This window comes from Nycticebus coucang, chromosome X (genome assembly GCF_027406575.1).
Source record: "Nycticebus coucang isolate mNycCou1 chromosome X, mNycCou1.pri, whole genome shotgun sequence".
Classification (NCBI taxonomy): Eukaryota; Metazoa; Chordata; class Mammalia; order Primates; family Lorisidae; genus Nycticebus; species Nycticebus coucang.
Window position 1 is genome coordinate 131712961 of NC_069804.1, and position 16080 is coordinate 131729040.

General features: G+C 40.0%; 1 protein-coding gene across 2 annotated transcripts in view; it reads left to right on the forward strand.

Annotated features, from left to right (window-relative positions):
* GUCY2F (guanylate cyclase 2F, retinal) overlaps window positions 1-16080 on the forward strand; it is a 125524-nt gene that overhangs the window by 44818 nt on the left and 64626 nt on the right. For both annotated transcript variants that reach the window (XM_053579845.1, XM_053579844.1), the window contains one exon: window positions 5972-6061. In XM_053579845.1, the coding sequence (XP_053435820.1) occupies window positions 5972-6061 (90 nt within the window). The remainder of the gene's footprint in view (window positions 1-5971; window positions 6062-16080) is intronic.

A 16080-nucleotide genomic window follows, 5' to 3' on the forward strand; every position in this document is an offset into this window, starting at 1 on the left:
GCTGACTCAAGTCTCTTCATACCACATTCCGGAGTGACACTTCTCTATCTCCTCAGCTGTGACTCAGTTGGGCCCAGATATAGCTCGGGCCACTTTTCAGGAAGGTATGATCAATAAATCTTGGCAATTATTCATATGGTACTAATTTTACAGATGTAAGACATGGAGGTATGGCTGTCTCCATCTAAGTTTCAAAGGATGTCTTGGATAGGCCTGGGATGCAGGTAGCAACTTGCCACAGGGACAGGGCCACTGCAGAAAGTCCCCACTAGAACGATGCCCGTTGGAACTATGGGGTTAGGCCCACCACAGGGAATTCCCACTAGGGCAATGCCCAGAAAGACTATGGAGTCAAGGCCACTACAGAGAACCTCCGTTAGCACAATGCTTAGTGGAGCTGTGGGACAGGGCTTCTCCTGAGATCCCAGACGTGTAGAATTATCAAAATGCAATGCTAGCCTGGGAAAGCTTGTAGGTAACTGAATCCAACCTGTAAGAGCTGTGCATAGGTTGCACCCATCTAAGCCACGGAGGTGGGGTCCACTTGAGCCTTGGGGGCTCAACTTCCACCCAAGTGTATTCAAGAGTTGGGACATGGAATAAAAGAAGATTTTCCTCACTGAGAGAGGAAAATGTTGAGATTGAATGTTGAGATTGAATGTTGTTTGCCTTGTTGGGTTTTGGACTTACTTGGGACCTATTACCCATTTCTTCTTGCCTATTTTTTACTTTTGGGATAGAAATGTTTGTCCTGTGCCCATCTCACCATTGTGTTTTGGAGGTACATAACTTGCTTGATTTCACAGGTTCGCAGCTAGAGAGCAATTTGTCTCAACATGAATTGTATCTTCAGTCTCTTCATATCTGACTTAGATGACACTTTAGAGTTGATGCTGGAAAGAGTTAAGACTTTTGGGGCTATTGGGATGAAATGAATGGATTTGGCATGTGAGAAGACAAATTTTGGAGTACAGAAGTGAAATGCTATGGTTTGAATGTGTCCTCTCCAAAATTCAGGTGTTGAAACTTAATGACTAATATGATGTAATTAAGAGGTGGGGACATTCCTCCAGAAGGTGCAACAACAAGGTGCCATCTTGGAAGCAGGGAAAAGCCTTTACTGGACAACCAAACCTGGTGGTGCCTTGGTCTTAGATTTCTCAGCCTCCAGAACTGTGAAAAAATAAATTTCTGATTTTCACAAATTCCTCAGTGATAGATATTCTGTTATAGCTGGACAAATGGGCATAGGCAGGCCTTCAACATCAAGATTGGCATGGTTTCAGTGTATCTGAGGGCTTTAACTTAAATTAGTGACAGGAAACTCCTGGATATTGCCTTAGACTTAATTTAATCAAAGAGGTAAGTTGCTTCAAATATGAACTTGAGGTATTAGGGAATCGGCAGCTCTACTCTCTCAAAGACCTAAGATAAGGTTATCAGATAGTTTTCGAATGTCGAATGGAATAAACTGATGGCTTCACAAATGGATTGACACCTCTAAGATTCTGAAGTAAATCTCGATAACCTTGGATTTTAATCTGCAAAATGAGGGGTTGGACTGAGTTCTCAGTCATGGTTGATCATTAGAATCTCCTTGGGGAATTTAAAAAATACCTATTCTCAGGCTCCACCTCCTTTTAAAAAAACTTTTCAAAGTATCCTGATATGTTCAGCCAGGGTTGAGGATTGCTGGTCTAAGACACCTCTAAGGCTTTTTCTGGCTCAGATATGCTACAATTATCTGATTCAGTGGAAGAATTTATGCGTTAAATTACGGTATGTTTTATTTGTTGGGGTTGGAAGGTTATAGTGTAGAATTGAGAAGAGAAAAAACAAACATCTGTATGTAACTGGCCTTTAAGAATCTGTCAGATATTTTCTCATTTTAGAAGGAGGCAGAGAGCTTAGTTCCCAGACTGACTGGTATTTCTGAACTGTGTAGGCCAAAGGGGGCCTTTATCTTTACAAAAGGAGGGTGTTAGTGGCAATAATACCACATGGTGAAATCAAGATACCACATGGTGAAATCAAGATTAGGTTGATGGCAGGGTGTGAAGGAAGACAGCTGAGGCTAGAAAACTGCCTAGCTAGAGCTAAAGAGAACTCTGGGAGGGAGCATAAGTCAATTGAATTAATAGATCGAACAAAGAAGTCCAGTGTGCCTTCAGAAATGGTCCTCTATTAGCATTAGAAGTGTTACAAAGAAGACTCATTATTTAGTTTTTGATTAAAATAAATCAAAAATTACTAATAATTATTACTGGAAGACTTGGAATTTCCAGATTAATGTGCCTGGAGTAGCAGATATCAGCAAGAGACAGGCTTCTCTAGGACGTGCCATAATATTGTACTGCTCTGACACATATTCACACTTTCACAGTACACACGAGTGCATAACCTTAGGAACTGCACGGGAAAATCAGCCCATATTTCCCAGATACCCTTTGAAATGTGAAAGGAAAGCCAGATGAGCCAACTGCTGGGCAGAAAGAGCTGTGAATGGCAGATATAGTGGGGTCATGTCATGATTTGCTCTAACAGCCACAGTCTCAGGGAGAGGGGATGAGGTGGGCAGCAGTATAACGCTGACACACTCAGGGAGAACCCACTGAATTCATCTTCCCTTTTCATTTTCTGACTATTTCTGCCTCTCTGCCTCTCAGCCTTTCCTTGTGTTTTCCTCTTTGTCTTACCTTTCTCTGAGTCCCCATTCATTTCCTTTTCCCAGAGCCTTTTTTTCTGTTTCCCACCATTCTATCCCTTAGAGCTCTCTCTCTCTCCCCTCCTCTCCCTTCCACCAACCATCTTCTCTTTCTCATTACAGAATCATAGATCATCAGAGCTGAAAAGGACTGAAGAAACCATCTAGTGAGTCCAGCTCTATCAGCGAGGAAACTGAGGCTCAGGCAAACTGAGAGGCTGTTCTAAAGTCACCCTTGAGTGTGAAGCAGAGCCAGGTCTAGGATCTAGTTTTCTTGCCTCTTATTTAATACGCCATGGCCTTGGTTTAAAACTGATGGACTTTAAATTACTTCTAAAAACTTTAGTGAATAGAGTTTGATGTTTCTTGCTCTTAATTAAAAAGTGAGTGATGAGTGAAGTATTTTTATCATTCTCTTTTAAAAGAAAAAAACAAAACAAATAGTGCATGTGTGGTGAAGATAAAACCTGCCCATTTCCTCCCTTTTCCTCATTATTCATGAAGGAGGATGCACACAGACTCAATAAAAATTTGCTTACAAAGTTTGTGAGAATTATTTAAATCCTAAAACAAACAAACATAAATCCCCCAACCAAAGAAAGCCCAGTGAGAGGAAAGAGCAACCAAGTGGGAGATGTAGAACCTTGGTTCAGTTTCTGGCTCTGTTACGACCTAGTTTTCTGCCTTGGGCAAGTCATTTAATCTCTTCAGGCTTCAATTTCTTTATCAAAATATGAAGAGATTGGGCTAAGACACTTTTCAGCTTTCCCATTTGGTGATTTGGCAGGAAAAAGCTTTGCATAGCTGGTCATGGCAGTTAATAAACCAGACAGAATGCTAACCTGTGTTTGCAATAGGGCCAACTCTAGGAAGACGGTATCAAGTGTCAGGTGTGGGCAGAGTCAGGGCTAGTAGTACTGATGTTCAGGTTGTGCACTGCACCAGAGCACCACATTTAAGAGGGTACTATTCACACTGTGCAGGAATGGGTATAGAGATTCTGTCTTCCCATTCCAGTACTGGAAAGGAGTGGTGGAAGGACCTTCTTACATCCACATATATACCGGCACACCTGACTATGCACATACACCGTGACTAGTAAATACATGTGTTCCAGTGGATATGTATAGTGTATATATGCATATACACTACCTCAACTATGCCCCCAACGTTTCTTGAGGTTGCTTCACTCTTCTGCTTAACATATTTAGAGGTTCAACTGCAGCTTCTCACTTCCACCCTGACACCCTAACCCCAAACCTGACAAAGAGCCCTCACCTGGCAGGCAGAGCTTGGTGATGTATGAGTATCCATGCTGCTAGTAGAATGTGCTCCCTGGTCTCTGGGGGATGTGTCAGTAAATGAGAGTGTGCCTCACATCACAGGGCTGCCACCGGCCATACAATAATCTATTCACCTTAATTTTTTTAACTTGAGAGAAAACACCCTTTTCTAATTAGCACTTAGGTAACATAGCAGCTAGTAGTGACCATGGGCCAAGTTACATAGTTGCAAAGGTGCTGGGAAGGCTTTTTTACCCACCAGTATTTCCCAGACATTGGCTGATTTTATCAATTCCCAGTTAGACTTCTATTCTTTCAGTTTAAGATTCAGCTTTTGAAAAACAAAAACAAAAAAGAAAGATTCAGCTTTTGATCTCTTATAAAGGGCAAAGTCCTCTGAAGTGTGGAACTTCACACTTATGTCCGTCCCTCCTGACTTCTACGAATGAGTCAGAATCCCTGGCTGAGAGCAGATTTTGATCCCAGAAACTTGAGTGGATGAGGGGAGTACCACAAAGATAGGGAAAGGGAAAAGGCAAAGGCGTGGGGGGGTGGTCTCAGACTTTAACATGCATCAGAATCACACGGAGGGTTTATGAAAACACGGATTGCTGGGCCCCACCCCCATAATTTTGGATTTTGTAAGTGTTAGGTAGGGCTTGAGAATTGGTCTTTCTAATCAGTTCCCAGGTGACACAGGCACAGTTCATTCAGGGCCACACAGAGAATTGCTGGGTCGAAAGCTTTGACCACACTTGCAGGCAAGCACTGATCCTCAACTACCCTTCAGAGCTCTGTGAGCACTGAGCCCGGCCAGCACAGTTCTGTTCGGCAGCGGAAGGTCTCTGAGAGTCATTTCCTAATTAAAGGGCTTTGAGCTCCTTGGCTAGTAGATGGTGACACAATGTGCACTCAAGTAACTCAGAAGCCTGCAGCCCCCATTAGCCTTTGCTTACAGCAGGTTTCCAAATGCAGTGTCACAGCTGGATATATTCCTTATTCTTGGAATTTGACTGCATAGAGCTCTCTGCTTTATTATCTCTACTTGATGACAAGTTGGTGCAGCCTGAAATGGAATCTCCAGGCTATAGGTAATAGATGCGAAAGCACTTTGAAGAGTAGAGACTGGAGTGCACAAATGTAAGGCATTATTGCTATTATGAAGAAAAAGGTGTCTGTATTTGCATTTAAAAAAATTGGGGGTTGGATAGAAACCAAATAGGGCTTGATGACTGATGAATCCTTGAGGCTGTGCACATAGAAGAAAATTATCTATCAGGTACTGGTGTTGAAGTGAAGACAATAAAATAATTGTTTTTGATTTGACAGCAGCCTTAGAAATAGCAGTTTTTACTTAGTAAGTAGGAAATAGACTTTTGAAAAAGCTGAGATTGTTCATATTACTATGGTAGTACTTTTGTGCATTCGAATAAAAATGTTTAGTCTACATTTAATCCAATTGGTTTATCATTAAAGCATAAGAGCACCCTCACATACACACAAATGGCCTGTCCCACAAGAGAAAAATGGATCAAGGTAAATGCAGGAAATATTTGCCACACCATATCTCCCAATCTCCCACCTTACATTTCCCTCCACAGATGCCTCAAGGCAGTGGGAATTACAACCACCAACCATCACCATTAGTCTCGGGGAACCTGGTGCTACATCACTTAGCTATGAATAAGTGAAATGACCTGGGACTTTCTGCGGTCAGTTAAGGAAGGCTTTGCAGAGAGTTGTATCATTCCTTTCCTGAAGTTTGCACACTTGCAATTGTTTCCCTGTCTTGAGTAACTGAAATTTTTAGCTTTAACTTCTGTGTATGACATCATTTTAGCCGAGAACACAGAGTGTCCATGAGGTTGAGAGTGGGAGAGGGTGGGTTGTTGGTGTCATTATGAACCTTTCATGTGGAAGGGACATTGTTCTAAAGCTCTTGCAACTAAGTCTCATCACTATTCTCTACCTTTTTTCTTTCTAGGGTGATTGGGTATGGCTGAAAAAGTTCCCCCCAGGAGATTTTGGAGACATTAAGTCCATCAAATCAAGTGCAAGTGATGTGTTTGAAACGGTATGAGAAACTCTCATTTATACACATTCCCACAAAAATAAATCTGTTCTCCAAAGTAACTAAAACCAGCTGTCCAGGAAGACCCCTTAACGTATCAGTGAAGGGTAACTCCAGGGTTGTTACTGGCTCAGTATGATCATGTGATTCAATAACAAAAGTATGGGCTCTGGAGTCAAAGAGACATGAAGTACTCAAATCTCAGCTCTACCACTTAAGAGCTACATTAACTTGGACAAGTCACCTAAAGTCCCTGAGCCTTAGTTTCTTTATTAGTAAAATGGGTATATTAATGTCTCTTTCCTAGATTGGAATGAGAATTTCAAGACAATGCATGTAAAGCATCTTGCCCATTTCCTGGCATATAGCTTCTTTATTTATTTATTTATTTTTATTGTTGGGGATTCATTGAGGGTACAATAAGCCAGGTTACACTGATTGCAATTGTTAGGTAAAGTCCCTCTTGCAGTCATGTCTTGCTCCCATAAACTGTGACACACACCAAGGCCACACCCCCCTCCCTCCGTCCCTCTTTCTGCTTCCCCCCCATAACCTTAATTGTCATTAATTGTCCTCATATCAAAATTGAGTACATAGGATTCATGCTTCTCCATTCTTGTGATGCTTTACTAAGAATAATGTCTTCCACGTCCATCCAGGTTAATACGAAGGATGTAAAGTCTCCATTTTTTTTAATGGCTGAATAGTATTCCATGGTATACATATACCACAGCTTGTTAATCCATTCCTGGGTTGGTGGGCATTTAGGCTGTTTCCACATTTTGGCGATTGTAAATTGAGCTGCAATAAACAGTCTAGTACAAGGGTCCTTATGATAAAAAGATTTTTTTCCTTGTGGGTAGATGCCCAGTAATGGGATTGCAGGATCAAATGGGAGGTCTAGGTTGAGCGCTTTGAGGTTTCTCCATACTTCCTTCCAGAAAGGTTGTACTAGTTTGCAGTCCCACCAGCAGTGTAAAAGTGTTCCCTTCTCTCCACATCCATGCCAGCATCTGCAGTTTTGAGATTTTGAGATGTGGGCCATTCTCACTGGGGTTAGATGATATCTCAGGGTGGTTTTGATTTGCATTTCTCTAATATATAGAGATGATGAACATTTTTTCATGTGTTTGTTAGCCATTCATCTGTCGTCTTTAGAGAAAGTTCTATTCATGTCTCTTGCCCATTGATATATGGGATTGTAGGCTTTTTTCATGTGGATTAATTTGAGTTCTCTATAGATCCTAGTTATCAAGCTTTTGTCTGATTGAAAATATGCAAATATCCTTTCCCATTGTGTAGGTTGTCTCTTTGCTTTGGTTATTGTCTCCTTAGCTGTACAGAAGCTTTTCAGTTTAATGCAGTCCCATTTGTTTATTTTTGTTGTTGTTGCAATTGCCATGGCAGTCTTCTTCATGAAGTCTTTCCCCAGGCCAGTATCTTCCAGTGTTTTTCCTATGCTTTCTTTGAGGATTTTTATTGTTTCATGCCTTAAATTTAAGTCCTTTATCCATCTTGAATCAATTTTTGTGAGTGGAGAAAGGTGTGGGTCCAGTTTCAGTCTTTTACATGTAGACATCCAGTTCTCCCAACACCATTTATTGAATAGGGAGTCTTTCCCCCAAGGTATGTTCTTGTTTGGTTTATCGAAGATTAGGTGGTTGTAAGATGTTAGTTTCATTTCTTGGTTTCAATTCGATTCCAAGTGTCTATGTCTCTGTTTTTGTGCCAGTACCATGCTGTCTTGAGCACTATGGCTTTGTAGTACAGACTAAAATCTGGTATGCTGATGCCCCCAGCTTTATTTTTGTTACTAAGAACTGCCTTAGCTATACGGGTTTTTTTCCGGTTCCATACAAAACGCAGAATCATTTTTTCCAAATCTTGAAAGTACGGTGTTGGTATTTTGATAGGAATGGCATTGAATAGGTAGATTGCTTTGGGAAGTATAGACATTTTAACAATGTTGATTCTTCCAAGCCATGAGAATGGTATGTTCTTCCATTTGTTAATATCCTCTGCTATTTCCTTTCTGAGGATTTCATAGTTTTCTTTATAGAGGTCCTTCACCTCCTTCGTTAGGTATATTCCTAGGTACTTCATTTTCTTTGAGACTATGGTGAAGGGATTTGTGTCCTTAATTAGCTTCTCATCTTGACTGTTATTGGTGTATACAAAGGCTACTGACTTGTGGACATTGATTTTATATCCTGAAACATTACTGTATTTTTTGATGACTTCTAGGAGTCTTGTGGTTGAGTCTTTGGGGTTCTCTAAGTATAAGATCATGTCGTCAGCAAAGAGGGAGAGTTTGACCTCCTCTGCTCCCATTTGGATTCCCTTTATTTCCTTGTCTTGCCTAATTGTATTGGCTAGAACTTCCAGCACTACGTTGAACAGTAAAGGTGACAGAGGGCAACCTTGTCTGGTTCCTGTTCTAAGAGGAAAAGCTTTGAGTTTTACTCCATTCAGTAAAATATTGGCTGTGGGTTTGTCATAGATAGCTTCAATCAGTTTTAGAAATGTGCCACCTATGCCTATACTCTTCAGTGTTCTAATTAGAAAAGGATGCTGGATTTTATCAAATGCTTTTTCTGCATCTATTGAGAGGATCATGTGATCTTTATTTTTGCCTCTGTTAATATGGTGGATAACGTTTATGGACTTGCGTATGTTAAACCAGCCTTGCATCCCTGGGATGAAGCCTACTTCATCATGATGAATGACTTTTTTGATGATAAGCTGTAATCTATTGGCTAGGATTTTGTTGAGGATTTTTGCATCTATATTCATGAGTGAGATTGGTCTGAAATTCTCCTTTTTGTTTGGGTCTTTTCCTGGTTTTGGTATCAGGGTGATGTTTGCTTCATAGAATGTGTTGGGGAAGATTCCTTCTTCCTCAATTTTTGGGAATAATTTCTGCAGTACAGGAATAAGCTCTTCCTTGAAGGTTTGATAGAATTCTGGTGTGAAGCCATCTGGACCAGGGCATTTTTTGGTTGGAAGATTTTTTATTGTTTCTTTGATCTCGGTGCTTGAAATTGGTCTGTTCAGGAGCTCTATTTCTTCCTGGCTAAGTCTAGGGAGAGGGTGTGATTCCAAATATTTATCCATTTCCTTCACTTTGTCAAATTTCTGGGCATAGAGTTTCTGGTAGTATTCAGAGATGATCTCTTGTATCTCTGTGGGATCAGTTGTTATTTCCCCTTTATCATTTCTGATTGAGGTTCCTAGAGATTTTACTTTTCTATTCCTCGTTAGTCTGGCCAATGGTTTATCTATTTTATTTATTTTTTCAAAAAACCAACTCCTTGTTTCATTAATTTTCTGAATGATTCTTTTGTTTTCAATTTCATTGATCTCTGATTTGATTTTGGATATTTCTTTTCTTCTACTGAGTTTAGGCTTAGATTGTTCTTCTTTTTCCAATTCCATAAGATCTCTTGTGAGATTGTTGATGTGCTCTCTTTCTGTTTTTCGAATGTAGGCATCTAAAGCGATGAATTTTCCTCTCAAAACTGCTTTTGCAGTATCCCACAGGTTTTGGTAGCTTGTGTCTTCATTGTTGTTATGCTCAAGGAAGTTAATGATTTCCTGTTTTATTTCTTCCTGCACCCATGTGTTATTCAAGAGAAGATTGTTTAATTTCCATGTCTTTGGGTGGGGTCGAGCATTTTTGTTAGAGTTGAGTTCCACCTTTAGTGCCTTATGGTCTGAGAAGATACAAGGTAAAATTTCAATTCTTTTGATTCTGTTGATATTTGTTTTGTGTCCCAGGATATGATCAATTTTGGAGAATGTTTCATGGGGTGATGAGAAGAATGTATATTCTTTATCTTTGGGGTGGAGTGTTCTATATGTGTCTGTCAAGCACAGTTGTTCTAGGGTCTCATTTAAATCTCTTATATCTTTGTTTAATTTCTGTTTAGAGGATCTGTCCAGCTTTGTAAGAGGAGTGTTAAAGTCCCCTGTTATGATGGTATTATCAGATATCATATTGCTCAGACTGAGTAAGGTCTGTTTCAAGAATCTGGGAGCATTGAAATTGGGTGCATAGATATTTAGAATTGAAATGTGTTCTTGTTGTATTTTTCCCTTGACCAATATAAAGTGACCATCTTTGTCTTTTTTGACTTTAGTTGCTTTAAATCCACATGTATCTGAAAATAAGATTGCGACTCCTCTTTTCTTCTGAATTCCATTTGCCTGAAAAATTGTCTTCCAACCCTTGACTCGGAGCTTTAATTTGTCTTTTTAAGCCAGGTGTGTTTCTTGCAGACAGCAAATAGATGGCTTGTGTTTTTTAATCAAGTCAGCCAATCTATGTCTCTTCAGTGGGGAATTCAAGCCATTAACATTTATTGATATACTTGATAAGTGTGGTAGTATTCTATTCGTCTTATCTGGTGAGAGTCCATTGCTTAGTTTTATCTTTTGCATCAGTGTGGAGGTTAGGTTCTGTCCTTTAATTTCTGAGTTCTTACTTTGCTGCTGATCCATTGTGGTGGTCAGTGTGCAGAACAGGTTGAAGTATTTCCTGTAGAGCTGGTCTTGTTGTGGCAAATTTCCTCAATGTTTGTATATCCGTAAATGATTTGATTTCTCCGTCAATTTTGAAGCTTAGCTTAGCAGGGTAGAGAATTCTGGGCTGGAAATTGTTCTGTTTAAGTAGATTAAAGGTAGATGACCATTGTCTTCTTGCTTGGAAAGTTTCATTAGAGAAGTCTGCGGTCACTCTGATGGATTTGCCCCTGTAGGGCAACTGGCGCTTACTCCTAGCAGCTTGCAGAGTCTTCTTTTGTCTTGACTTTGGACAGGTTCATCACAATGTGTCTTGGAGAAGCTCGGTTAGAGTTGAGGCGACCTGGGGTCCGATATCCCTCTGAAAGCAGTGTGTCAGAATCTTTCGTGATATTTGGGAAATTTTCTTTTATAATATTCTCTAGTATGGCTTCCATTCCTCTGGGCATTCTTCTTCCCCTTCTGGAATTCCTATAACTCGTATGTTGGAACGCTTCATAAAGTCCCATAATTCTGACAGTGAATGTTCTGCTTTCTCTCTCTTCTTTTCTGCCTCTTTTACTATCTGAGTTATCTCAAGAACTTTGTCTTCTACCTCTGAAATTCTTTCTTCTGCATGGTCTAACCTGTTGCTGATACTTTCCATTGCATCTTTAAGTTCCCTAATTGACTGTTTCAGTTCCTTCAGCTCTGCTATATCCTTTTTATATTCTTCATATCATTCATCTCTTATTTGATTCTGTTTTTGGATTTCCTTTTGGTTATTTTCCACTTTATTAGCAGTTTCCTTTATTGTTTCCATCATTTCTTTCATTGTTTTCAACATGTGTATTCTAAATTCCCTTTCTGTCATTCCTAGCATTTCTTCATAGGTGGAATCATCTGCAATAGCTACCTCATGGTCCCTTGGCGGCGTTGTTCTGGACTGGTTCTTCATGTTGCCTGGAGTTTTCTGCTGATTCTTCCTCATGAGTGGTTTCTTTTATCTGTTTCCTTGCCCTAATTTTCCTTTTACTTCCTCTTGCTCTTTAAGTTCTTGTGCCTGTGGACTGAGTAAAGCACATCGAGAACAGCTGAGCTGGGATCGGCGAGTGACCTGAACGGAGACGAAAGCACTGGTGTCTGCAGCCCGACTCAGTTGAGCCTCACTAATGCTTCTGTGCACTCCGAATGCTTTTCCAATCTGTCACTTCAGTCCCGCACCCAGCACCCTGGGACCCTTAGAACTGCCACCAGCTGTGCTCCCTGGCAACTGCTTCACACTGGCGGCATATAGCTTCTTTGTTGTTGTTTTTTTTTTGTAGAGATAGAGTCTCACTTTATGGCCCTGGATAGAGTGCTGTGGCCTCACACAGCTCACAGCAACCTCCAACTCCTGGGCTTAGGCGATTCTCTTGCCTCAGCCTCCCAAGTAGCTGGGAATACAGGCGCCTGCCACAACGCCTGGCTATTTTTTTTTTTGGTTGCAGTTTGGCCAGGGCTGGGTTTGAACCCACCACCCTTGGTATATGGGGCCGGCGCCTTACTGACTGAGCCACAGGCGCCGCCCAGCTTCTTTGTAAAATGGTAGCTACTATGATCATTCTCAAGTAAATATATAATAATCATTCAAAATCCCCATTTTCCAGAAGTAGAAAAATCACCTGGTAATTTCTATTTTAAAAGTGGTTATTTCCCTAATCCCACTAATTCTGTTCAAAAAGTCCTTGAATGGTTTTCTTAAGGAAGCAGCCCGTAGATAAGGTACAGGTATTTGATGATCCCTCCCAAAACATTTAAATTCTCAGTTCCCCCTTGAACTTTGAGTCCATACAAGATTTGTGGATAGTGTTTTGGGTTCCTTCAGACTCTTGAGAGTGGGATTTTAGAAGGTGATCACAGATTTCTCCATGTATACGAAGCAGGTAATTTCAAATCATCCCAACAAACCTGGATGAAGCCCCTTCCGCATCCAGAGCACTGGATAAGTGAGAAAGCAAAGGAAATGGAAGAGAGGTGGCCCAGTGAGGACAGGGTGTGCATCCTAGGGGTCAGGATAAGATGTTATGATTTGATGTTTTCCTAATATGTGCCTTTGGTGCCTGCAGATGAAGGGAAGACGATGAGAGATGAGTCCAGAAGGGGGGCTAGGGTCAGAGCTAAAATAGGCAATTCCACATTTGTTTGATGATCCAGGATGCTAAAGAAAAAGCTAGATCCAAAATATGGAACCAAAACATAGCCATACCTGAGGAAACTGATACACTAGAAGTATGGAAATAACAAGATAGGTATTGACCCAAGGTAGAGTGTGTCTATGACATCTTTTGGGGGGTAAGTTTTAATTTGGATAGAATTTCAAACTTACAGAAAAGCTGTAAGAATAATTCAAAGGACTCCTACCCTACCCAGATCCAGCAATTGTTTACATTTTGCCCGTTTGCTTTTTATCATTTGTTTACATATTTATGTCCATTATTTTTTGAACCATTTGAAAGTAAGCTGTAGACATTGGGCCCTTTTATCTGTAAATACTCTGTTTATTTCCTAAAAACAAAGACTTTTTTGTACAGGGTAAGGATCAACATCAGAAATTTTAACATTGATATAATACTATTATCTAAATTACCATCCACGTCTAATTTTGTCAATGATCTTAATAAAATATAATTAATTTTCTCCAGGTCAGTTTCCAAACCAGATTCACACATTTGGTTGTTTGGTTGTCATGTCTCTTTAGTTGCCTTTAACCTGAAACAATTTCTCTGACTTTCTTTGTTTTTCTTCACCTCGATGTTTCTGAGGAATTCAGGCCAGTTATTTGGTAGACTGTCCATCAATTTGGGTTTGCTCGGTTTTCCTTCTGGTTAGATTTAGGTTCTGCATCTTCAGCCAGAAGACTACAGAATCTTTGTGTCCTTTTCAGTACACCGTATCAGGAGACACACAATATCAATCATCCCACTATTGGTGATGTTAACTCGATTATTTGGCATAGGTGATATCTACCCAGTTTCTCCTCTGAAGAATTTCTGTTTTTATCCGATTGTGATTAATACATAATTTGGGGGAGGTACTTTGAGTCTATGTAAATATCCTGTTCTTCATCAAAGTTTTACCCATGAATTTTAGCATCCATTGATAAATTTCTATTTCCAGTATTCTTTCTACATTTACTGGTTGGAAGTTTTCTTATAAGGAAAAACTTTTCATTCTCTCCCATTTATTTATTCATCTATATCACTATACATGTATGGGTTTTTATTTTATTTAATTGGTTAGCATCTGTGATCTATGTATCTATCTATCATCTATCTTTCTGTCTAAAACCATAAGTTCATGCTAAAACCTCTAATTCTAGTCCAGTGCCATAGGGTTCATTTTTTCCCCGTATCTGTAACTTCTTTTCCCAACAAGTGAACTGGCTCCTATTATCCTTGTGACATCTTTTTTGTGTTTTATTCACTGATGTATGGCTGTTTTGGATACAGAAAGTAATTTAATCTTAGGGAAAGGGCCAAGATTTTTTAGCATTTACCATATAGAAGCCCCTAATTCCTTTTTTTTTTTTTTTTGTAGAGACAGAGTCTCACTGTACCACCCTTGGGTAGAGTGCTGTGGCGTCACATGGCTCACAGCAACCTCTAACTCTTGGGCTTATGCGATTCTCTTGCCTCAGCCTCCCTAGCAGCTGGGACTACAGGCACCCGCCACAACGCCCAGCTATTTTTTTGTTGCAGTTTGAACAAAACCCGGGGCTGGGTTTGAACCCGCCACCCTTGGCATATGGGGCCGGCGCCCTACTCACTGAGCCACAGGCGCTGCCAGATGTCCCTAATTCCTTTCTAATGGTTTTATAAAGCTGGAGGTAAATCTGACCGTATTACCATTGTTTGTCCATCATTGCCTTGACTATTTATGTTGCATTCACCATCCCTTAAAAAAAAATTTTTTTATTGTTAAATCATAGCTGTGTACATTAGTGCAATCAAGGGGTACAATGTGCTGGTTTCATATACAATCTGAAATATTCTCATCAAACTGTTCAATGTAGCCTTCATGGCATTTTCTTAGTTATTGTATGTAGACATTTGTATTCTGCATTTAGTAGGTTTTGCCTGTACCCATTCTAAGATGCACTGTAGGTGTGGCCCCACCCATTACCCTCCCTTCACCATAACCTCCCCGCTCCCTTCCCCTCCCTCGGCCCTTTCCCCATATTCTTGTGCTATAATTGGGTTATAGCCATCATATGAAAGCTATAAATTAGCTTCATAGTAGTGCTCAGTACATTGGATACTTTTCTTCCATTCTTGAGATACTTTGCTAAGAAGAATATGTTCCAGCTCCATCCATGTAAACAGGAATCCATCTTTCTTTAAGGCTGCATAATATTCCATGGTATACATGTACCACAATTTCCTAGTCCATTCGTGGGTAGATGGACACTTGGGCTTCTTCCATGACTTGGCAATTATGAATCGGGCTGCAATAAACATTCTGGTACAGTTGTCTTTGTTATATTGTGATTTCTGGTCTTCTGGGTATATACCTAGTAAGGAATTATAGGATTGAATGGCAGGTCTATTTTTAGATCTCTAAGTATTCTCCAAACATCCTTCCAGAAGGAATGTATTAGTGTGCATTCCCACCAGCAGTGTAGAAGTGTGCCCTTTTCTCCATATCCACACCAACATCTCTGGTTTTGGGATTTTGTATGTGGGCTACTCTTAATGGGGTTAGGTGATATCTCAAAGTAGTTTTGATTTGCATTTCTCTGATGATTAAGGATGATGAGCTTTTTTCATGTGCTTGTAGATCGTGTGTCTGTCTTCTTTAGAGACGTTTCTCTTCAGGTCCTTTGCCCATGCTAAGATGGGATCACTTGTTCTTTTCTGGCTAATATGTTTGAGTTCTCTGTGGATTCTAGTTATTAAACCTTTATAGGAGGTATAACCTGCAAATATTTTCTCCCATTCTGAGGGTTGTCTGCTTGCTTTACTTACTATGTTCTTGGCTGTGCAGAAGCTTTTTAGTTTGATCAGGTCCCAGTAATGTATTTTTGATACTACTTCAATTGCCTGGGAAGTCTTCCTCATAAAATATTCACCCAGGCCGATTCCTTCAAGAGTTTTCCCTGCACTTTCGTCAAGTATTTTTATAGTTTCATGTCTTAAGTTTAAATCTTTTATCCAGTGAGAGTCTATCTTAGTTAATGGTGAAAGGTGTGGGTCCAGTTTCAGGCTTCCATTACAATGTTAAAGAGCAATGGAGACAATGGGCAACCTTGCCTGGTTCCTGATCTAAGTAGAAATGATTTCAATTTAACTCCATTCAATACAATATTGGCTGTGGGTTTGCTGTACATGGCCTCTATTAGTTTAACAAATGTCCCTTCTATACCAATTTTCTTAAGTGTTCTGATCATGAGGGGATGCTGGATATTATCAAAAGCCTTTTCTGCATCAATTGAGAGAATCATATGGTCTTTATTTTTTAGTTTGTTTGTGTGCTGAATTACA